The following is a 25928-nucleotide window of genomic DNA, read 5'->3' as shown; positions in this document are numbered from 1 at the left end:
GACCTCTTCTACCACAGAGATATGTATAAAGGAGCTATCAGTAAGGTTTTCGATCATCCTGGGATAGAAAAACAAACAACATTTTTCCTTAAAAAGGAAACTAGGGTTTTCTAGTATCTTCGGAAGACTTTGATTAGAACCATGTTGGTTAGAACCAAGAACCCCTAACACTCCCAGGAAAAAGGAACCAGCACAGGCTGTCACTTGGGTGGATTCAAATCAAATGTGACTTGAAGCAAGAAGTCTAAATGAGGTGTTGAATGATGGCGCCTACTCTCCCTAGAAATAGAGACCCCAAAGCATTCTTATCATCAGTGCAGTGGGTTAACATTTTGAAGGACAGACAATTCAAATATATTTGGAGGGACTGATTTCACCCAGTCTATTTTCACTTCCTCGATGAATCAGCCACAGTGCTATAAACAAACTCAACATAATCAATATGAAAGAAGCAAAATGACAAATTGACTTTGATTGGCCCATTAAGTCATAAGACCTTCCTACCTGAAAGCAAACTGTATCCGGTCATCAATATCCCTCAAACTGAGCTTTTAAATATAAACGGAACAATTAAACCAAGAAATCTGTTGGCATTAAATGCTTACTGTAAACTCGGTCAAAATTGGTTTGGAAGCATTTGACTGACTTGATTCTTGTGGTATTTTTGGTTATCATATAAGCACTGGGACTCCTAGCCAGAGATAATGGGAAACTAATCCGTCTAAAAGTTCAGCGACTCATGTCAGGAAGCCCAGAGTGGATGGAGGGGGCGGCTTAGCTAATGAGGCTTTAACAGATTGAGTTCAAGAGGATAAGATGTAAACAAACACTGAGAATGTTCTGCCACAAACCCATCACGTCCAGATGGTAGCCATTATGTATTTCAATCGCTCACGTTTCATTTGCCATTAAAGGTGAGAGCGAAATATATGTGGCTTACATGCACCATGTGATTATAGCATCAGAATTCCGACATGGTTTTTCCTTCTGCTGCTGTGGTTGTTGGTTTTTGCAGCAACAACCAATAGTGCAGTTGCTGCCAATGTTGCTTTAGGTGTTTTTATGACAGTGCTACTGTGACTGATGCAATCTCTGCTGCTGTTGAAGTTGCTGCTGTAACTATTGCTGTTTTAGCCGCAGTTGCTATCACAGTACCTATGACAGCGGCTGAACACTTTGCAACTAACAGTACTTGCTGTAACGGTCACAGCTGCAGCAGCTGCCAAAACTTGCTGCTCTTGCTCTACGATTGCAACCAACTGTGATGTTTTCCACTATGTCTGACTCAACCAACAAAAAAATTGGCCAATAAATTGTTTGAAAACATTTGAACCAAGATGTGGACCAAGATGGAGGGCTGTAGAGAAAGTTTTAGGTCCAGAGTTTGATGATGAAGTATGGTCCAGGATATTGCTTTAGGTCAGAGCTACACATTCCTGGTCAGTTTCTTAGTGGCTGCTCATGAATACCAAATGGATCAGAGGACAGTCATGAAGGCTTGATATACTGGTACATGTCTTCTTTCATTCAATAATTCTGTCTACAACGGCCTCCTGTCCTGCCAGACAATATGACAACCTATCTACCACCAGAAGAGGTCAACCAGTCAAGTTAAAAGCTCCCCAAGCAACAATATGCCGACTCCCCACCCCTCCCCTCAAAACATGTCTCCAAATGGATTTTTACCACTTGTTTAATTGGCCCAGCAGGTGTATTTTGATACCTGAAACCCAAATAAACATCCCCATGGAGGTCCATGGGTATGAAGCAACAACTCTCCCCCTTGACCTACATAGACAACCCCATGATAAAGATGAATCTAAACAAAAGATGTGGTCATGCCAGTAGATGTCGAAATTTAAGGATAACAGTTTTCTTATAGTAGACTTGCCTCGTGCCTATGAAGTGGACTTTTGTTCAGCCGCTGACTAAATGGAACTACCAGTGAAATGGCGGAAAATGAGTAGGCCAACCAAAAAAAGGAACCAAAAAAAGCACTTCTGGATGAGGATTGTGCCGTCCTTCTATCCATCTAAAGTTAATCGATGTCCGGTGGATCCCCTTGGCAGGGCATCCCTCAGTATGCCCATCAACCCTCTCCCCCCGTCCCATTTCCTGAAAGCTAGATCTGTCCCAGTTTGCGCATAATAATCAGTAAAGCTTCCGTGAGTATCTGTTGTCATCCTAGAATTACAGCCAGCGACAAGAATGTAAGCTAGTCCATGTTTGTACAAAAGGTGCATTTGAAGCTATGGGTTCAAATATCTACATGTGCCGTTTTGAAATGGAAGTAACATCAAACCTGCTCTAAGATTCCTAGTAGTGAAAGGTTGAGATTTTGGTCTGTCCAAAAGTTTATCTTTCTGTCTTTCAAGGACTTCCCCACTCCTTCCTATTCCACCTGACCACACCCCTCCCCCACAACTGAAAGCAGTGCACAGAGACTGTCAGTATATACTCTGTGTGGTGCCTGCATTCAGACACTTGGCAATATGCCAACCAGACTGCAAGGCATCTACTCCATTCGGAGGTCTCACCAATTCCTACCTCACAGAAGCATCATTAAAAACAAACAAACAAGACATGTCAAGATTTCACATTTCACATAGTCTGCCTCAGGGCATTTAGGAGGGGAGAAAGTAATCTTTAGGTAGGGGTGGTTGGTGTACCTCTACGGGATATCATGTTCAACAGTGCACGTACAACTGATTTTGGAAAAAGTACAGACTAAGGAACATAGCAAGGTTGTCAAAAACGGATGGAAGAAAAAAAATAGTACTCACTCTTAAAATCAGATCCAACACTGGGCATCAATTCTTTCAGGAATATAAATTTTTGTGGTGGGTGTTGTTAATCATTTTGAATGGTGATTAATTTCTCGGGAATTTTCTATCTGGGGGTGATTCCTGTTATTCTTCTGTATAAATTTCTGGTGGTTACAGAAACCTCCTAGGGAGGCGCTCGGATAGAATATCTAAAGATTAACTTGCAGAGTTACAAAGAAAGTAATCACACCACACATGCCCTTGAAGTGCAGCTATGAGAAATAGCAACATATTTCCAGCCCATCTCATTCCACGGTTCAATTCATCTACCAGTCAACGCCAATAATTCATACCAGCACAGGGACACCAATCTCACGTCACAGTCTGGTAACTAGTTCAAATTTTCAGAGAATGCTTTGAGGGTTAGAATACCGCATCCCCCGCTGGGTAAAGATTTGATGTTGGCATAACGAAGGATGACGTCACAGCAACGCTGCCAGATGATGACAGATAAACGAATGCATCCTGAATAACACCAGAGTAGTAGTGGTGGCTGAGTACTTGCAGCTACATGGGAGCAGCATTTGTGGCACTCTGCAGGATTTATTGCAAGGATTTGAGTTCGCTTCTTTGCTGCATGGAGTTTTTGGATAGGAATTCTGGAATCCTCAAGGAATGCTTGCAGTAATCGGTTGTCAAATAACTTTAACTATAAATGACCTCTATTCATTTCACCTATTCACATAAAGCATTCCACAAAGGTATCTTTTACATTTTGTGCTCTACTCTATTTACCAGATATATCAAGATCATTTCATGAAGTCACTTTTCAGCACAAATTGTCTTTCCGTTTCAATCCAAAATGTTTCAAGGTACTTCATTCCAACAAACTTTCACATGAAAACAAATAAAAAAATTAGTGAAAGCACAAATCTGCTTTGACTGTTGTCTGTATACTTCTTTGTCTTAGTTCATTCACAGTTAATGAGAATATCCTGTGTTTTAGGGGAACATTCCTGAGGCTAAGTGTGCAATGAAGCGTGTATTATTTGACCAAGTGGTGGAAAGAAATGCCCCACACTGGTCCAAACATGTCAAGTTCCCAGAAAACCTCCCCTGCAGGGTTGGACAAGGGGCTCGCAGAAATTACTCTGAAAGACGAGCTTTGACCCAGTCTTCGCTTTCCTTGACTGTGTTTTTCATGTTTAATTTGAGGGTGTGGAAACAGTGCTGGTCAATCCAGGTACTATCAAAATAAACTGCAAATGAAACTCTAGGCACCAGGCAAAGCAAGCAGCTGGAAACCAGTCACAAGTCCCATAGATCTCATACTCTTCATAGCACATTGGCTGGTAACCTGCTCTCACTCAACATGCCTTTACTTCACCAAGCAAATTCTTTTTTAGCACAGCATTTCCAGGATAATTAGTTCCTGTCTCCCTGAATGCGATTGCCTGAGTTTCCTACATGGCAAACAGCATTTTTTTCAATCTTCCCAGACACAAACAGACTGTTTATGCCGCTGGCTCTCCACTTCAAACAGGTAAACTTCTCAGTCACCAGGAGTGTTTAGCATCTCTGTGGGCATATCTGAGTGTATTCCCAACCATGTTGACAAAACCATCAGTGCTGGCAAGCAGTGCCCAAACCTCTGAAATACAAGTACCTTGGAGGGATGAGATTTGCACAGACTACCAATACTGTGGGGTAGGCTTAAAATCGCCCAGATAGTGCTGCCAAGGTATCAAGCTAAGCCAAGAAATTGTGGTAAACTGTCCTGCTCAAGGACACTAGTGACATGACCTTTCAGCTTAGGAAATCTGCTTTGCAATTTCAATATGCCTCACCTAGTGATGAGTACGGCATTGTCATGCTTGTGGATGTTGCCACTGTCTTCATCTGATGCGGAGATATTTTCTGGAGGACGGAGATTTCTTTGCCACTGACAGAAACTCTGCAAGGACATGTCAGCATGGTGACCCAGGGTCAAGTCTTTCTGAGTGGCAAAAGAATAACAGCAGGTGTTAGACTTAACTGAAGACAGGAGTCTGAAGATGGAGAGTGGGTCTTTGAAGAAGGGGCAGGCTCTGCAAAAAAGTCTGTCTGACCCCTTCCCCCCACAAAAAATGGAAGTTTACCTTTTTTTAACGATAAAACTCCAAATTTACCAACGTGAATTTGCTCATAAATTGTCTTTCACCCTGACTTTAACTAGGAGAAAACTGCTCACAAGGTGATGTTTTCTGTCTGTGGACTGAAATCTCACTACTTTCCATTATTCAAATGATTTTCTTTCAGGAGGGGATAATGCCTAGTTTGTGGGAAGGACCTGAATTCATATCCAACCATCCTTCTCCTTTAGGAGAGCTTGCTTTGACTCACCTGATCTTGTAGGACCAAAATAATCCTTGAGATGACAATGTTGATGTTATTACCCACGCTGGCGTCATGATAGAGATCAGCAACCTAACCTCCAAAAAAGAGACAGAGAGCCACGGGTAAATAAGAGAAAAACGACGATATAAGCCAACAGAGTATCTCCATATACGCATTGCGTTAACCAGCAATAACCCTGGTATGGATGCCTATGATAAACACTACATCACTCACTGAGGATTTAAGGATTTGCCAGGCAGAACCGTAATGATAAAAAGATCCCTTCTTGTGTAATTGTATAATACAGGATCATAGATTTCCTGAGTACATCAGGGGGTGAAATGTCACAGACAACCATTAGTGGAGGCTTCCTTGATAAAACAAAAGCTTTGGCAAACCATCAATTGCTACACAAGTGCTTCAGTTGAACAGTGAACTTGAAGTATGATGTATTTCTTTCTCTCTACGAGTTTTGACCAAAAGGTAAATTTGGTCAAGATTCAAATGCACACTGTGCAGAAAATGTTGAGTCTTTGGTCCTGTAAAGGAAACTGTTTATGTATAACAGTCAGCCAAATATAACCTTGAATTTTATATGAAGCACATGTTTGAAAAACCACATCGGAAAAAGGGGACATTACTATCGACCTTGTGCCTATTGAATACAAAATATATTACGAAGTGACAACATACGACATAAACAGTTCCTGGATGGAGTCTGTTTCATAGGGTGGCCCATGAACCAAATTGGGTATGTCATTTGTAGAGTAACAACACAGTTGGACATGAGTTTATGGTTAAAAGTCCAGTGTAGGATGATTTTAAGTGTGTGTAGTGCATTGCTAAATAGCAAAAAGGCCAAGGTTTTGTTATACATGTATACACTGGCAAGACATTTACTGGATGTGTTCATGGGGACTGTCATCTTCACCTAACTACTGTAAACAGAACGCCTGAGAAAAGGAAAAGACCATAACACCTTGTAATACCTGTCTACATAAATCATCAAGCCAATATCAATTGCCTTATTTTTGTACTTATAGATTTTTGGCAGAACAATGGGTTGGGAGGTGAAAACCGAAATTTGATAAAACGGTCCAGAAAATAACTCATGAAAGAGCAAGTAATATCTCTTACTTCACAATGTTTAAGAATAATTTTATTTTTCTCTATGTCAAAATTGTTGGATCTCTGTGATGGCAAATAGCATACCGGCAGTTAGATCACTTTGCTTTGTTGATACTAGTTCCCAATTTAAATGAGTCTTTTAAATTTCTGAATTGGTCAAGGGCCTTGGCAAGCACATGGGAAAGGATAACTAGGCACTCTCCCTGAAAAAATGGTGTCAAGATGATGAAAAGCGTGTTGTGAAAGCTTTCAAGAGGAAGAGCCATGATGACGCAGGTACAACTCCCGGTATTCACAGAAATGCTCTTCAGCTCTGAAGGCAGGGATTTAAGAGTGGCACAGGCCAGGCCTGTTTTTCTGATCTGTGACAATAACGTCACATGGGTTGCAACGTTTGACGGTCATCTACCAGTACCAGAGAGTATCATGCATTTCATTTGTTTGAGTGGAGCCTGAGGGTTTCTATCGAAAAATAAAGGACAGTATTGGCCTGTTGTGCTGTTGTCCTTGAGAAAAAATTGGTCAGGGAGGAAAAAGTAGACTCGAGCTTGTACACTTCACCCCTGAAAAGAGCACAACCTGTTGGTTCATTTTGAAATGGTTCAGGAGTACATTCCTTTTTTCATTTTCAATGGAGGAAACTGTTGGCATGAATTCAAACAAGTGTCTCTAAAAATGTTGAAATGTTTTTGGCCAATGACTAAAGAGTTTCTAACTGAAACAAACTTGAAATAAATTGCAATTTAATCTTTGAAGTCATTCACATCTTCAAGCCCCACAAGCATTGTTTTTGTCTTGTGTAAACATCACAGCCCTCCAATCTGACATGTTAATGGCACAAACGGCTTGGTAAGGTGACAAAAACAATGCAATGGAGGCATGTTGGCCACTTGATGCCAATGTGTGCCAAATCAGTGTTTTCAAGAGCCCAAGTGTGAGATGACACTGCTGATATCGACCGACCGACAGATGTCACAATGACACAAAAGAGGGTTTTTATTCTTTTTATTAAGGGTGTGGATAGGATTTCAGTTTTGATGAGCACTTTACACAAATCCAACTTTGCTGGAATTAATACTTGTCCATTCTATTTGTCAAAAAGTGAAGTTTTTTAGGGTGTACACTTGCAGAAAACAAAGATTTCTCTACACCTGTGGAAAAAAATTTAAGCCCTAAATTTTAAACCTGCTCCAATTTTCTTTATCCTACATTGGATTTTTTCAATCTCATGCTACAGCTGTTTTCAAGGAATTCATTCATGCACTGAATATCAATCTGCCCACCATTTGATCCACTTTACCAACCACAAGATATCCCAAGACCCAGCATAAAGAGACAAGCGAGTGCATGGACAAAGTGGCATTTAAAGATGTGAGACTATGGCCATGTCTTTGATCATATCTGACTAGAAATGGGTCAGTGTTATTTGAATATCCAAGCCAAGGCCTGGAGGCTCTGGAAGTTGTTATTATTCCTGTATCTGATACAGACGGTGGGAACATGCAAGGGGAAGTGATGTGAACTTTGGAAGAAACACATTTTAAACAGGCTTTTGGATTGCTGCTAAACTATTAATAATAGAAATAGGGCAGGAACAAGTTAGTGTCCCCATTTTGACTGTAGTACACAAAAGAATAAAAATCTGGAAAAGAATCATTTAACCACAGCTTGGCACCAAACATTCTGAATAGTAGCTCTCCCAGGCTGAAACTTGCTGTATAATATGTAAGTGGAACATGACCACTGTTATGAGTAGTTCCAAATGTCGAAGAGAAATGTTTCTCTTTAGTCATACATACAGCGTATACATGTACATTATAGCGTAGCCACAAACCCCAGCCTATTGTACTGGTACCTTCTAGGTGCACATTACACAATGGCAACATGTCACGTACGTACATGTACCTGGGCAACTTTTCAGGCTCAGTTTCAACAAAGAATCAGACTATTTCTGACTTGGACAAAGCCGCAACAATTTGTCGGAGCTGATCTCAAAATTTACCACCAGAGTGTTATCACACATTTATTAAACAGAAATTTTCACTTTGAACACCAAATCAGCTGACCCTTGTGAGGTCCAAGTACTTGGAGTGATCATGAATAATACAAATCTAACCCTCTGGTCAATCACAAGGAAACAACACTAAAATGTGACTTGTGACCAGACTCTCGGTATGCAAGTAATTGCTCAATGTTTCAAGTGATGATGATAAGGTAGCGTTATTCATATCCTAGAACTTTTCACCATAAGTCTTAGTCTGTCAGTTTGGATCGGCCTACGTGACGTTTCTCTTTGACATCACTGGAACTGACAGGTTTAACAATGGGCGGATGCTTACCACATTCCCCTTGCGTATTCTGCAGCTGCAGTGCTAGTAATCCTGGGGACATTTACGTAGCTGGAGTTCTAAATCTGGGACAAAGTTGGTCTCTTTTGTGCTTTAACGCCCTGACATTAAAACTGTTTTACCATGTGCAACTCAGCGGGTGCGTGGTTACTTTGTTTGGGATCACTGCTAATACATGTACTTTTGGGAGAAGTAATTCTCAGAACCTGTCCCACATTTAATTTGAACTTTTGAACTGCCAATCATTAAATACAAATTCAAATAACATTTCACCCCCTACATTGTAAATCTTATTTTCCTATGCTTCCTATTTCCTTTCACGGTAAAACTATGGAGCTGATTTTCATTCCTTTTGGAACATTTCAAAATTTCTCGAGATTTTCTTGCCAAAACTGCAATCACTACAAGATGAAAACACTTGATGCTCACTCCCACTGAGAAAAACATGTAACCAGCTGATGACTAGGACAACTCCCCAAACTTACAATATTCATGAGTGTAAGGAGGTAGGACTCAATGTAGTCTTCATGGTAACTATTCATCAGCTTATCAGCTACCACCAGGGTCTCTACGTTGAGTTCTGATGATGTGCTGCTGACCTCTCGTCTCCTCCTCGTCCTCTTGTGATGTTGGTGGTGATGATGGTGGTGAGTTTGGTGGCGAGTTTGATGATGATGGTGTTTCTTCATCACTTGCTCGGCAAATGAAAAGTCACTGTTGGTCATCCACCATGTTTTTTTAACTTCATCTGAATCTGCGTACAAAGAAAAAACGTCTGATGATTACTGACCTGTCTTCACCCCGTCCCAATTTAGTTCAAGACATTTGAAATCCCTTGTATTATTTCATTTCTTGACAGTTTATCGTGACTGCTTGTTGCATGAAAGCCTGAAGATCTTCATAACTTGTGAGCTATGTACTTCTATACGTGCAAGTGGCATCACGGTCAAATTCATTAAATCCCGTTATAGGACTTCTCCCCAACAGTGTGTGAACAATTACAGCAAAACTGGAGGATTTGAACTGTCAGAGTTCATCAGTGCATCACATTTGATTACTTGAATTTTCCTGGTCTTTCCCTGTGATTGGGCCCATCAGTGAGTAATAAACATATTGTTGACATTTGGGAATGAAAGACCAACAAAAGCTCTTAAAACTAAGGCCAGTATTCAAGACTTATTATTAAGACTTATTATTAAGTGCAACATTTGACCTTCACCTTTATTGTATGAGTTAATGGAACCTTGCTATTCACAAGATTTGTGATTCACCTAATCACAGCTCAGCAGTCACCCTTCACTGTTTCTTTATGTGAATACATGAATTAATCACTGTGGTGTCAAATGCCCTCAAGATGCCCCATGAGAGCATCTGATAACATCATTGGTAGTGTCAACTGACGTATCACATGAGATATCATGTGAACATCTTTAAGAAATACTAATCATTATTAGCTTCCGATGACCTTTGCCACCACTCATTGCCAATGACCTCTACTACTGGTGGGTCAAGATCCATGCCTTTTCCTCCCCCCCCCTTTTTTTCCAAGGGTAAGGTGGGGGCAGACCCTGAGGGGTTCTTCTTACTCTGTATGAGTCACTCTGATGCTAGACTGGGGGATTACTGCACAGGAAATTTACTGAAGGTCGCAAGCAACAGACCGAAAAGAAACTTAACCACTGTGCTGAAGCTGGACAAGTGTTAAAGAGGCTCCCAAGCTTAAAGGTATTTCCAAAGGTGCCTCCTGCTACAAACACCTTTGCCATTGTTATTCAATGTGAGTACTGCTTGGCTTCAATCCTCATGGAATCAAACTCTGAACTGCACCAGAGCAAGCTGTCTTAAAACGAACATGCTCAACAAACCCTCGAGGCAAAGGACAAAGGACACAGTGACGAAAAGGTGAAAAATGTCATCACCGACAACATTGTAGAAACTCTAAGGAAAAGTCTGCGTAGAATCCTCCAGAAAATATCTTCTGATGGTTTCTCTTTAGTTCACTTAAGCCTGACAGACTTAACAACCAGGGAGGCCAGAATATGGCAAACCGCATATATGCCAAATATTTACAAACTTTCCAGGTAGAAACTTACAAAGTAACTTTTCAGCACCACTGCACAGTGCCAAAAATAGAGTGAACTTTTCAGCACTCCCAACGCCCCAAAAAACCTGGCTTTGCTTTATTTGATTTACCCCACAGAGTTGGAGAGTCCGTCCATAAAAAAAGTAAGCAAACTTCCTGAATGAATTAGTATTCACCTAGATTCCCATTCTGATGCCAAACCAAGAATCATATAAATGTACATGTATCCCCATTTTCGGTGCCTATTCAACAATGAAATTTTGATGACAGGTTTTCTAGCGCAAATTACAGCCCTGTTAGGGGATGGGGGGGCAGTGGCACAGGTTGTGGTGAACTCAGTTAACCTCAGTAGGTGTGTCCTCTTTTAGCTTCACATGAAGTTTATATTTTGTGTGGAGAAAGTCCATGGAACACAGACAGTGGAGAGGCACTCTTCAGAGCATAGAGCAAGTAACTTCTGGGGTATTGTGGACAGAAAGAATGCTGTTAAAAGGTGTCAGTGGTGCAGCACCCTGGGCTTGGAATGCACTCAAGCTGGAAGCAACCAATCAATCTTCTTTTTTTCCCTCCACTGAAAAAATCAAAACCAAATATGTCGATCACATAACTCCCAGTACATACATGTACATGTGTGTACATGTTTGGATTTTTAGTCACATGATTTTTGACAGTCAGCATTCTATTTACAGATGAGCATGGAAACGTGCGCTTTCAAAAGTTGTCAACATTCTGGCGTGCACAAAATTGCCAATAGTAATACCCAGATTTGAAAATGCTCACGCCTCCATGTACATGGTGCGTACACACTTCATGCAATGCCTTTGCCTGTCAGTCCCAAGACCACTCTGCCTACACTGTATATGTACATACCATGTATGTGCACCATCATTTGCCATAAATTTCATAGTGCTTGTGCGTGTACATATGCAACATAATGGTAACTTATATTTGCTTGTACTTTGTAGCAGTTGCTGGTATCAGTGATTGCCTCTTAACAGGTCTCTTGAACACTGGCTGAATTTTTGCATACAACAGTTCTCCTTGGATTGAAATAAGATTTTCTCCCAGATTCTATAATCTACTGGTCTTCCCAGCTGGTAAGTACCGTATTTCCGAAGGTCTAGGTTTCTGAACAAACTACAGTTTTCATTGCCTCTCATGAACACTTTATTTTTTGTATAATGGTGCAAAGATGGACTAAACAAAGGTTAAAAACAGTCAAATTAAACAGCAAGTACATGTACATGTACATGTATTCGGCATGTACCGGGTACACATACATGTACCAGTACATGCACTGTAAGGTGATCCAAAGTGAGGTCAAAACTTCAGGAATCTCAGTTTAAGCTCAGACATACGGTCCAATAAATCAAACAGCAATTTAGTGGCATATACAGAAACCAAGGACCTACAAATTGCTGTGTTTTAGAACATTTTAAAGCTTGTGGGATATTGTTTTGCTTCACTTGAGAACTTGGCCTAGAATACGACATTTGTTAAAATGTTCATCACCTGTGGGCATCCATTAGACATGGAAATCTGCACCGGTACTTAACAGGTAGCTTGCCCAGGTGACAACCTACCTCTTCCCAGGTTAGAAATCTCCTTCTTATAAACCATTAACCTAGATTCTGCCATTTGAAATCACATTTGCAGACCCTTGAATGTTTGCCTCTTAAAATTCTCAGACTCTCGCTGCCCCAGTTTGCTCGGCTGTCATCTAAAATTTGTTGCTGGACTTTCTAAACAGATTTTACTGAAATCCCAAGAACTTGTTGCTTCATGCGAATGCTGTTTATTTTCTTGTCTGTGATGTGACCGTCTGAGACCTGCTTCACAGTTGTCATAAATAGCAGGGTGAAAGAAACTGTCAGGTCGACAGAAAAAGGGAGTTTCTAAAAGTTATCAGAAGTCAGAAAACATTTCTTTGTCATCTCAATGCATACAAGTAAATGACCAACGTGTTTAATGAACAGATCTACAATGTATGATCGTCACTTATTTCCAATCCTCGTCATTTACAAATGTGAGAAGACTAGAGTGGTCACTTGTGGAGTAATTTTACCATTGGATCTCACTTTTCTTCACTCATTTCACAAATATCTCTTACTTTCTCATTACAATCTTGCTTACAAACATGATCTAGAGAGCAGATCCAGGAATATTTTTTTTTGGGGGGGGTGGGAGATGTCGGAGGCCCCTAAGATTATTTTCAATGTCTGATTGTTGTGGATACGCAACAAACATGTAGGTAATGTATTACATTGTTACTGATGTGCATATAATAACCCTTAGTCGTTACAGGATGGCCTTTTTTTATATATCTCTGCTAGTTTAGTTATTCTCCTTTAGGGGCAGGTGTCAAAGTGGGAGGATGATCCCACAACCCTTGTGTGGATCCCTGTCTGTGATCACACTATACCAGCAGTATTGGCTGACAGCAATTTGGGTCAACCAAGACCTTTTTATCTTTCTGTATTATCTCAGCCAAGGTGTGGGAGAATCTATATATCTGACATTTATAATGAACACAGATCTTGCCTTGAATGCTTAACCGGAGTGGCAAGGCTTTCAGTAATCAATAGAATCAAGGTTCTGAATCTCCCAAGATAAAGTCTTGCCTCCAGATTACATGAAACAGGTGGAATATGTGACATGTCCCACAAGGCTACAACTTACAAGACTACTCTAACACCTTGCACAGGTGCAAAAGGGTCAGAAACTGCTGGAATGTGGCACCACTAAACATTTACAACGTTCCTTGTCCCAGACAAAATATTTACAAGTTGAACCAATGTACCCTGGTGTGTGAAAGATTGCAGAGGGAGAAGAAAGTCTAATATTATGGTTCAGCAAGATTTCTTCTGGGCCAGTCTTGAGGTGTGAACTTGAAGAGGGCTGGGGTTTTAAGCCAATGACTGCCTTGCATTTCAGTCATGGACTTTTGACTTTTAGCTGGTATAGTAGTGTATAACAGTGAGAAAAACAGATATATACATGTACATGTACCCTTGGGCACTCACAGGACAAGCTAGACAGACAAACAAACACAAATTTGGAAGCCAAGTGGTTGGTTACTCCAACTATGAAAGCAAGCCAGCCTGAAACTGGTCTGGAGAAAAGTACACCCAGAGTACAAGAAGGGTCATGACAATCCCAAACCACAGGTGAACCCTGGCATACATATATGCTTCAGTCAAGAAGTCATAGGTCATTCAATTACAAATGGACACAGTAAAGCTGTGACTACAAAATGGACCAAAGATTAGGATCAAACTTTTCCTGTTACAAAGCAATCTGACAATTCTGCAAAATAATATTATGTGCTTGCCAACAGGTACGGGGGTTGCCCTGACCATAAACTTGCACTGTAAGTTGGAGAGCCAATAAATATTCAATTTAACCGTCAGAGCAGTAAAATAGCACAGATCTTTTCCTAATCAAGTGGAAAGTGATGTACAGACTTCCTGCACTATATACTGTCTGTCAGAGGCCCTTCAGATCAGAATGCATTCTAATTACAAGCCACTACAAGTTTCCGACCGTAACATTAATTAACACGGATTGTTTTTAATCACCAGGAAATTGGCATTCCGGGGATGGGATCTACATCAGCCCATTCCAGGCATTCTAGTCATGATGACCGCAAGTGGAACTTTCCGACACATTTATTCTCAATCTCATACATCCATGTCCTGCTTCAAACGTATCTATGCATGCACATGTCAAACTCAACAGTGCACAAATAGGTCTCTATTTTTTTAAGTACATGCCTCCATATCAGCAGAATTCCGCAAGGTCCCAGCCACAAACACACCATCTAACAAGACCCATACATCCTCCCATCACTAACACTGCAAAGAACCGGTAATGCGGCAGTTAATCTTGGTTAAAGCCAAAAATATCACATCCCTTACCCGGCATAGCCAAGGGGAAATGTTTATGAGAAAACAGAACGAAAATGGGTCAAGAATGTAAGTAAGTACATGGAGAAAGTCACAAGACAGGCTGACCAAGACTTCCACTGACCTACATGTATGGCTAAATACGGTCTGAATCACCTGCGGCATACTACACCTTGAGTTTTACTCTACTTTGTTAACTGGGTGTGAATGACCTTTAAAGGGATTTAACTTTTGGAAAAGTTTCCAAAGTTTTCTGAGTATTGGAAGCCACAACAAATGAAACAGTTTGTTTCTATTACCTGTTTTTACAGCTCCCATTTACCAAACCACCATCACGCCAATAGAGAGTAATTAGCCAAAAATAAATAGGTTATGATTACAGTGGAATTATGTAAAGTTTACTTGGGGTTTTTAAAGGACTTTTAAATGCAATTCAAGTCAGTAACAGTGCTAAAATTAATCCAAAAATCTAGTCTAAATGTTAATGTAGGCTAACATGAGTAAACTCACAACTACCTTTCCATGTGCATAAATTACTTTGACAAACCCTTGGGTATAAAAAAGAAATCACAGACTGACCCTGGGTAATCTCTTTCAATTGGCATTCATTTAAAAAGCAATTAGTTTTTATCTGATGGAATGCTCATAACAGCTGGCAATGAATGTCAAACCACACTTGGGCCAGCGTCTGGCATCAATGGTGTGTCACACAAGAGGAGCGTGTTGACACACATGTACATGTACACTGCACTGTACTGTGAAGTATTGTGCATACATTTACTCACTCTTCTGGCTCCAAGAAAGAACACCTGTTAGCCAATTTCAATTTTCAAGTTCACCTGGACCTGAACCACCCCCTCTGTTCATTAGTTCCCATCAAATCCACTACTGCGCTTGGAGGCCTAGAAAGACAACTCGACAGCTGTTTTCTGTCGGAAGCAAGAGGAATTTGTTCCTCAAATATTGGACCAGGAATCCAAAAAAAATTTGCATGGTAACAAGAGTAGATACCGGTAGATGTTACTCTATAATTGTAGCCCCAACGCACTGGCCATTTTGGTTATGAAACAGAGCACTGTACAGTGACTATGAAGCACTTAGTTTTCGTTATGTATGCATTTGAGGAACCCCTGCAGGTGTACCCAACTCTTCCAAAAATCTGAACTTGGATACTGTAAGTCTGTAGTAGAATCAAGCTGATATGGATTGAGGTGTAGATTTTAGGAGATAATGATCAGATCACACAGATCATTCATGGAACAGTTATAAAGCTTTTTAAATCAACTGGGAGTATTTTAAGGTTATCCAAGGTCAAAGAAATTTCATGAAATACGAGGAATTGTTTTTTGGGTCTTTGAATCACTGAAGGCCAAGTTTATAGTCACCAACAGAATGCCGGGACACAACAATATATTACACAGCATGAGGGGCACAAACCCTTAGAGTACATTTCCATTTTTTTCCCAGCTCAAGACTTTCTGGAAAAGTGTCTGTTGATCTCCTCCAACCGGATACAAGTACCGGATAAATGCAAAATGATAGGATTAGATGACCTTCAAATACAAGTATGCATTCCAACTGCTCCTCCTTTTATGGAGGATGACCTCAGTCAGTTGTGGAATCTATCAAGAAGGAAATGATGTGGAGGAAATTTGAGACAAAATGTTATCCATGACCCCTCCCAAGGACCAGAGAGAGAGAGAGAGTAGACTGAAGTGCTGAGACACAGTCAGCAGTAGGCCTACGCTGTTGAGTAATTGTCGAGAGATAATCTGAGAGTCTGAACAAGGAAATGATGGAAGGAAGGGAGGCAAAATCTTGGACTGAAGATTTTATGCTTAACCATCCCAAGGCTGACAGGCCAGAAAAACAGGAACTAATTGGTCAGATCAGATAATTACTAGTACAACCATTGACATTGGACTTTCACACCTCAATACTAGTTAATTTCCATCTCAGACAACTCAACACTACTGTTTATCCTGGCTGACCAATAAAGGAAAAAGGAGAAAACTAATGATTCTGGAAAAACAAATAAAAATAAATCTGTCCACTCAAGTTACTACTCAATAAAATGAAATCCAAATTGATGACTTCCTCTCCATGTGAAAAGTTCATGTGCCCACACCCTATACCTTGCCAAAAGCCAACAAGATTCTATGAGATTCACACTAAACATTGAGGTAAGGAGTTTAATTCAGGTTTTTCTTCAAGCACTAAACTCCAGAAGACCTTTCTTGGCAAATTTCTGGTTTGCAGATATCTCCGATCGTGCCAAGATTTACTGGCTGTGTCAACTGTATCACCCCAGATGCATATTTAGTTACATGTAGGTCTGAACTCAATGACAAATCACAGAACTACTACAATAATTCAAGAAATCTGTAAGAAGCTTGACTTTTTTGTATGCAGAGGCTGTTCGTACATTCACCTGTCTCCATGTCCTCACTTTTTCCTCAGGAAAATTCAAGTCAGAGCAGATATTCACTCTAGTGTGGCACACAGAATGCAAGGTTCTGACATTGGCATTATTTGGGGTTGACTGCACAACGAAATCTGATTCATCTGGAAGAAATTTGGTTGTGGATTTGGAGGTGGGGAACCTCCTGACTCACAAGCTTGATCAGGAGAAATGACGGAAAATCTTGGAAAAGGAAACCCCTTTGGGCCACTGACTCCCCAATGCCCTAACAACCATTCATCAACGAAAGTTGAAGACTGGTTACAACTTGACTGACCCTTTGATGAATAATACACAATTTCTAAATTTTAGTAGGCCTAAATAGTCAAGGTCAGGAACAGTGAGTGGGGCCAGCCTCATGGGGGATTCCCCTATTTCAACCCCCCCCCAAAAAAAAACCATATCCTACCTCTATCCTCTTCCCTCTCCTCTGATAAAATTACTGGGTTCAGTCAACTAAACCTATTGCAAGGCCTGGTAGAATTCCCTAAAAAAATCCTTGAACTGTGAGAAGGTTATTGGCTCCAAGCTAACCCTTCACCTCCAGGAGCCATCAAAGAATATTTGCATAATGCCTATCACATTTAGACAGAAGTGCTAGGTTGTATTAATTAGCACCTGTGTTTGACCAGGGCTGTGGGGACACTGGCTTTGGTTGGGTTCTAAGCAACAACAGATCAATAAAGTCAAGGCAATATGAGGGTTTATCTACAATGAGTCAGGGCAACCAGTTGCTCAGAAGGTGGCTTAGTGACCAAAAATTAATCCCTTGAAAATCTCTTGGGCAGTTCTTTAAAAACAAGAGGCTGCCCGTACATGCACATCCAGGAAGTGGTTTTGGACACTCTCTTGTAAATTAATATCTTCTGGTTTCCACTGACAATTGGCTATTTGCAAGTTTGTTGGTAAGTTTTGTTTCTACCCATCCAGGTTTCAGTCAAGTAAAAAACTGGCCATGGAATAAGGTGGTGACCTGGTGTGACTTTGATGTCCACTGGTTTGTGGCTAGGACTGAAAGAGATTGATATATTTACTGTTGTTATCAGAGTCATTGGCCAGCAACAACAAGTTGACTTTGTGTTTAACACTAATACCAGATGGGCTATTATCTCACTCCGATGTGATAATCTTGGTGATTATCACACCTTCACCTGTCAAGAATGTGAAGCGTAAATATTTGGGTTGCTCTGCAATAATAGGGGGGGGGTTTAGAATTAACTCCTTTCTGACTCTGAATCTTTACTGTCTTTTTTTTTCCACAAAGAGGATTTTGCTAACGTTTACCACCACAAGCTTTCTACCTTCAATTTTTAAAAGAAATGGCAGGAAACAGCTACTTCACAGCTTCCGTAAACTGTGCGTACCTAGTTGCAAGCAAAGGGTTAAACCACCAGGAATAAGACTGTCATGTAGTGAAGTAAAGCAAGAAAAAGCACCCCAACACGAGGTCTGCACATATTTTCCCGTGATTTATGATGCAATTTATCATTGCGTGGCCTCTATGACCTACAGTAGTTCAATAGGTGCAAATTCAGTACGTGTATAAAAATAATAATAAACTGTATATTCAGAAGTGAAGCAGCACTGTGAAAATAACATATTTGACTAGTCAATATACTGGCTAGAACACCTAGCTGAATCTATACATGTACATGCATTCACAGGCTTGTAAGTTGTAGTGGTATATTGTAGCAGGATCTTCCAGTCAGTCTAAACAGAACTGACTTACAGAAATTTACTCCAGTCCAAAGTCGCAGAATTTTTCAAGTTGTAGCAAACCAGCTACCTAAAGTTTCCCCGATCAGCCTAAAATTACAGGTTTGTAACATTTAAAGCAAAGTTTCGTAATACTTGATGTCATATTTCAAGAGATTGCTAGACAAGCCTAGATATCGAGTTAGACGGTCCGGAAGACTGATGTCAAATAGGAGACTAGTCTTCCCCACAGAGGAGCCCTGTGAGGTTGGTAACACATTCATGCATCAAGCTGTAGTCCTTGGTACTCCAACCTCCAGAGACTTGGCCCTGTGGGTGCCAAGAAAGCAAGAGCTGATCAGGCAAGACAGCTGATGGGACTGTGGAAGGGTGGGCTCTTTCAGGGATTGTACTTACCCAATGTAACAGTTTGGCATTTGGTCTGGCATTAAACATAACAGCTTCACGGAAAACCGGAAGTCAGTCAATCACAGGCAGAGAAGTACCACATGTTTGAACCCACTCAACTATATCACACCAGTACAATGTTGGCATACCCGAACAAGTTTTGCCTTTATTACCAGTTAAAAGGTTTTCATTCTCTTGCGTCTGATGCTGTACCAAGTTGAAGATACATCAGTTCAGACTGTAATTCACGTTTTACAATGGTACGTACATGTACAGTTCAAACAGGCATAGACTGACGTACGTACACTGTACATGATACTATAATAGTACACAGTCCAAAAAATAAGCGTAGTGCAAGCCTTTCTGCCATTTGTACATGTATGTACATATGTGCATGTAGTGGTTCTATTATAGACTTAATTCACTGCCATTTTGCATGCCGAAAAGTTCACCACTTTAAACCAGAGTCTTATGAGATGGAAGCACATGTATTTCCTCAAACTGCTGATTTTTCCTAGAGTGCCATTTCCCTGCCCAGTGTACCTGGTGGCTTAGTGCCTCATTAATGCAGAACCATGGCCTCCTAATGTAGAAGGCACTACAAAAATCCCCTCTGAGTTGTGTGGTCCTGGCACCTAACATGTGCCTGTCTGCATGCAGAATCATAAATAGACGCAGGACGCAGGGTCATTACCGGCTCAGATTTCAACCCAATCAATTTCTTGTTTTCAGGGCTGGCTCTTGAGGTTGTTCCCATGGGTATATCCCTGTTGGGTTGTATCAGCATAAGGACATTCCTAATTTAAAACTGTACAACCAAGTAATATTTTACAGATTTGCTGTACTGTATTTAATTTACGACCTTTAAATTTCTCAAGGGACAAAGATGTACACACACATGTACATGTAGGCCAAAAGAAAGACTCAATTTTCTGATTTTCCTTTCGCTGATATTTTGTTAAATAAAAAAAACAGATACATGCAAGGGAGTCTCCCATTTACATGTAGATAGCGGACTTCCAACAGACAGATGATATAAGCTGATATTTGGCTCTTTGTTAGTCATTAAGAGATATTCTCTGTGTAAAAGTTTGTCACATGGTAAGTGTGCACTTCTAAACAATGTTTCCAAAATTGTATTATATTTCCACATTCCACAGTACAACTTGCTTCTCCTACAGACATTTAACAGAAATTGGCCACTGTTTGGGCAAACTAAGACAAATGGTCCCATGGGAAGATTTAGAATCTCTGAGATAAAAAAGCTGGAATTCTGCCAAGGTACTCACACCTCAGACACCTGGCATTCCAGCATACATGTACATGTGCATGGTTTGTGCCCAGGTGTGTTCTGTCCTCATTAGGATACATCACAGCCTAGAAACAACAGAGCCAGGCCAGCATATCTCACATGGAGGGGTGGGGGGATGTCCACAGGAAGTAGACACAACACACCTGTAGTGAAACTCTAGTAAGGTTCAGGGCAAGCCTACAGAGCAAACCATTGCTTAGGGTTCCTCCAAACCATTTGACTTCAACTCCCAATGAACTTTCATCACCTCAATACACGTACATGTATACAATTCCACTTTTTTTATCATACATCATGATCTTACAGGTTTTTTTAAAGTAACTTTAAAATGAATCATATACCTGTGTAAATTTTACAACACTTTGATTGAAACTGGATATGAAAAAAATTAATCTGTAAAAACAAGATTTTTAAGCTCCCACTACATCTCTCTCAAAAACCTCTTCCCAGACCCACTCTAATGCACATGTGCATGTGTGAAGCCTGGAATTATCCTACACAAAACGTAGTTGTTGTTTTATTGTTTTTAACTTTTTTGTACTTTTATTTCCACACATCTTTCTGAGCACAAGAAGTTACATACACACCTGAGTGAGACAGTGTACATGTAATTTGACATTGCTGGTCTTTGGACTATTGATGCTCGTTACTGGGCATAGCCTCTAGCCACCTGAAGAATCTACATGTACATGTAGGCCCTTTGACATGACTTCCCTCGTAACTCCTGTCAATACTCCCTCCTTTCTTAACCTGGCTCCTCCCCTGCATCCACACAGCCTTCCATATGCACATCAATGTGACTGCTTGGTCAAACTTATGCACTTGAATCCCTCAAATCATAGCAACTACTGAGCCAGTGATGACAAATCACACCCACAGGTGTGAAATCTTCAATAGTTCCCTGGAAATTACGATGATCAGGCTTTTTTCAGCACCTTGTTGCTGGCACAGACATCAGTGCACTAGAATGTTTGCCTCTGCTCCGTCACTTTTCTTGGCTCTACCAATGAGTGGCCTTTACTCCTTGTTATTGGAAAGCTTGAAGGGGAGAAGAGTTTTTTAAAGGTACCGATAAATCATGGCTAAGCTTGAAATTACCGGGCAGTGTGAGTAATAATCATGCTGTTACAGTGTGTACATGGTGTAGCTGTCCTTAGCAAATCTGTAAGTTCCATGTTCGCTGGCAAGCACAATCCCGATTGTAATGCTATCAGAACAGACAAATTGGCCTAAAGTACAGTGATTACATGTTAGTGCAAAAGCTGATCGCCGAAACACAATAAGGACAGTGTGAAAAATGGCTTATTTTGGTGGGAAAGTTGTATGAGATCTTGGGATCAGCACCCAAACAAGAATTCCCGAAGGCTCCAGGGCTACTCCCAAATTAGTGGGGGTTATTTTTACTCCCTGCTGAATTCTTTCTACAAATCTGGACTACAAGGTCTGCTATGTCATAACCAATTAGTCAGGTGACATTCCAGGGAAGTGGGGATTGGTGCTGTGTGAGGCAGGTACATGTACACTGAGAAATTTGTCCCAGTACATGTATCTCAGGCAAAAACCTGGCACAAGAAATGAAGACATTGAATTTTATGATACAAGAAGCTGGCAGGGATTTTTGGATGGAATAGTGAGTTATACGTTCACTGGATACAAATTGCCATTTCTGTTTGTTCTTTGTAAGTCCTTTAGTCTCACAGTGAAAGTGCAGGGTCCTACACAAGCCATAGTCAAGATTGGACGGATTTCAAAATTCCTTGCTCAAGCATGAGGTCGGATGCCATTCGTGAGTTTCTGCACACTTGTCACTTGAAAGTTTGGGTTACATAAAGATCATGTGTGCACAGGCAAAAATACATGTATCAGCAACAACACTCAAGGCAAGTCTAAGGCCGTGTCCGAAATGGGCTTCCGGCAGAGCTACATGTACGGCTAGGTCTAATGTCTACGCGTCTCCACGCGTTTCCAATGGAGAGAAGACCTAGACCTAGCTCCAAACAAGAGATTCAGATGCAGCCTAAGGAAAATCAAAAGTTTAGTTCTTTAAAAAGTTTATTTCTTTAAAAAGTTTATTTCTTTTCAATCAAACTTGAAGCCTAGATGTAGGCTTCCAAAAAAGTAACTTAGTACCAGGTTGCAGTATCACACATTCATGATATCAACCCTGGTCTGAGACAAGTTCAACCAATTCTCTCATTGTTTCTATTGACTTCCAGCAAGGAAGCACCTTTGTTTACAAAATTCTGTAAATTTAGCAGACTGCAGCATCTGGCAAGTAGACAGATCCCCTGCAGCAGAGATGTCCTCCTTCAATGTCACCACCAGTGTACCGTCTGACCTGTCATCAGCAGGGCACCACCCTAAGCCACTAAGCGTTGGATTTCACCTCTAGCAGAGAGCCCTCTGGCTAACAGAGAGGGATAAAAAAATTGACTCTCAGCTCTTTCCAGCTGCCATTAACCTTACATGGGAGGGTTTAACCCCTGCCTACAACAAGTGTGGCATGGAGACATGCGTGCACATTGCAAAATGGGGGTTTCAGTCAGGGAACAGACACAACTTAAAAGGCAAGAAAAAATAAGCATAACTAGGAGTTGAAGATACATAGATGATGCATGGAGGAAGGATAAGACTTATCCTTCCTCCATGGATGATGGCATACATGTATTTTCAGGCAAAAAAAGCGGGGAAGTTAAGTTTTAGGATTCAAATCTTTCTTGTTTCATGTAAATGAAGTTTGAGGAACATGTATGTACCGGCATTTGCTTTCAGAATTGGGTTCAGGAAGCCTCTCAAGACTAACAGTAAGATTTTGTGAAACGCAAAATCTGCTGTGTTACATATGACTGGGCTCATATACATGCAACTGTACAGGGTTTAGGCTGTTGAGATTAATGTATAACTACAAAACAGATCTGCACCATCAACACTGAACCAAATCATTCTTTTAAATGATTAAAAGCCTACAGATATTTGTGTCAAAATCTGTTCATGCACACACTTGAACTTAAAGGGTTTATACAAATCACAAGAAGTTCAACTTTGTGCCTCAGTTAACCTCATTTATATTTTTGTTTCAAAGTATGAAAACCTCGTTTGCTGCTTTTGGGTTTTTTTTGGGGGGGGCTAATAAGTATTTCCACATTCATGAGCAAAACTGTGATGTCATCCTGGTAAGATACTTCCATGATACAATGGTTTTCTTGGCCTAAGTGCAGTTTTCAATACCTCTACCCTAAAAGGGACGTCAACAAATTTCATACATTAATGAAAAGTTGCAGAAAAATTATCTAAGAAAAAGTCAGTGCTGCTATCCTGTAATGGCTAACATTACATTATAAAATTGCCACTTTAAATGTCCCCTGGCAACAGTTTCTAATTTCAACCTGTCATCAACTTTTACAGGGAAAAAGTAAAAAACTTCGAGAAGTCATGTGATGGATTATTTCCCAATCCGCTCTCAGTTCCACTGGTCTATTTTTTCGAGTGAACAATACCAACAACCAGCCCCTGTAGACCATATCAAAATGTCCCCTGTCATGCAGATTTAGTCATCAGCTGAAATGGCCCTTAAAAGCCGACTTTAACTCAAACTTTTTCTTTCTTTCTCTGCAACAAAAGAAAACTCCCAGCGCTACAAGGCGATATTCCCAAGTCAAAATAGATCCTATTTTCTTACAGTATCATTTTCAGGTACACCTGCGGTGCTAATGTTTCCTGGCTTGGAGCAAATGTCACCAAAAACCAGACTATGTATTCCCCCGGCACCATGGACATTGTTGCCAGCAAAGACTCTCAACCCCTTCTTTCAACCAACCCAGGTGACAAATTTTGTTGGTAATTCAGAGAGTGTTATAGCCTTAAGGCGTCAGTTTTCACGATTATACTTTAAATGGATTTTCTACCTCAATGCACTTAAAATATTTTTGGGACGCTATTTGCATTATGGACTTACCATCTAAACATAAACAAATTCTTTTAGTTTAATTTGTGCTAGTAATACTAGTAATGCATGGTGGATGAATAAGAACTTATGTAGTCCTTGAAAGTATAAAGCACTTGTTTTGAGTTGGTTTAAGAGTTTAAAGAGGTAGTACAGCGAAAGTTTCTTGACCTCACATTGTGTACTGGTCCACTGCCAAGGATATGCATAGTGGACACTATTGCTAAGGCCAATAATAGTTGTGCTTCCAGTTACCCGCCCCAAATTGCATCGAAACTAAATCTTTTTATTGAAAAAAAAAATCAAACTAAAAAAATACTGTTGCCGACCCTTGTGCTTATTTCAGGGGGTGAAATCTCCACTTTTTTGTTGAATATGCCGAATTTCATTTTGCACTTTTTTTGCCATCCACTGGCTGGATATTCCTCGTTTTTCTTCCTTGCGTAAGCACCAATTTTTCTCTGTTTTCCTTTTCTACCAATGGAACACGACAGCCACGTCAAATTTTGCAGGTCCTTGTTCAGACACCAAACAGTACTGGATCTCTGTAACACACGCAACTGAATCTTCCTTACATGTACATATGTGTACAGTACGAGTGTACAGCTTGAAGCGCAAGCCTTGTGTGCACGTAAACAGCATCCTGAGGCCTGGGACCATCCAGTTATTATGATGTGATTGACCACCAATGAAATATCAATATTCAAACATGTGTCAGTGGCACTCACTACAGCCGTTCCTTTGTGAGCAGAAGTAGTGACTAACAATCTCCACTATAACTCACGGTAGCACACATTTCACTGTGAATTTACGGCTTGAAATAAGGTTAGTACATTTCCGCTTTCACCAATAGAGGATTTCATGGCAACTGGAGCAGGGTGCGCAAAGTTATTGTGTCATGCATCATCGCATGGGTAACTTTTAAGTGGTCTACGTGCATCGTTTTGTACAAGATTTCAAACAATTTTTGGACATTAACTTATCCAAATGTCAGTGCAATACAAATGTATAATTGTCCGAAGAGGCTCTGACTTGGACAAGACTGATCCTCAAGTTACGAATCTGCAGAAAAAACAGTGGGTGGAATTGTAGAGCAAGGAATGGAATACACTGTAGACCATCAAAATCACTTTTTAATAAAAATAAAATAAAAACTTCCCCACCCTGACATTTTTGACTTACCCAACCAATTTTTTTCAATGTAATAGGACAGCTATTATTTTGTTTGGACTAAGTTTATTCTTGAGCAGGCCTACATGTACATGTATGCTTCATCAACTTTACCAAGACTATTGGAGGCTCAACTGTATTCCCAAGAATCTAATCACTGCCTCTGAAAGTCACTCCAACTGTTATTAGAAAACAAGACAATCTCCTTGCAGAACAACTGGAATAATACCGTTTTGAATTTCATCACACACTTGATGAATTCATTGTCACTTTTTCTCCCTAATTGCTTCATGTTCAAGCCAAGACCTTCAGGCCTTGCAGCTGACTGACGCCA

The 25928-nt window shown here is 40.5% G+C and overlaps 1 protein-coding gene across 7 annotated transcripts in view; it reads right to left on the bottom strand.

Annotated features, from left to right (window-relative positions):
- LOC110977693 (A disintegrin and metalloproteinase with thrombospondin motifs 6-like) overlaps positions 1-25928 on the bottom strand; it is a 79728-nt gene that overhangs the window by 20764 nt on the left and 33036 nt on the right. For all 7 annotated transcript variants that reach the window (XM_022232024.2, XM_022232030.2, XM_022232025.2 and 4 more), the window contains 3 exons: positions 9103-9371; positions 5148-5231; positions 4613-4761 (listed from right to left, as the gene is read on the bottom strand). In XM_022232024.2, the coding sequence (XP_022087716.2) occupies positions 4613-4761; positions 5148-5231; positions 9103-9371 (502 nt within the window). The remainder of the gene's footprint in view (positions 1-4612; positions 4762-5147; positions 5232-9102; positions 9372-25928) is intronic.

This window comes from Acanthaster planci, linkage group LG12 (assembly GCF_054643075.1).
Source record: "Acanthaster planci isolate LZ-2023a linkage group LG12, COTS_SCS, whole genome shotgun sequence".
Taxonomy (NCBI): domain Eukaryota; kingdom Metazoa; phylum Echinodermata; class Asteroidea; order Valvatida; family Acanthasteridae; genus Acanthaster; species Acanthaster planci.
Note: the sequence above shows the minus strand (reverse complement) of the source record. Positions and strands in the feature narration are given on the sequence as shown.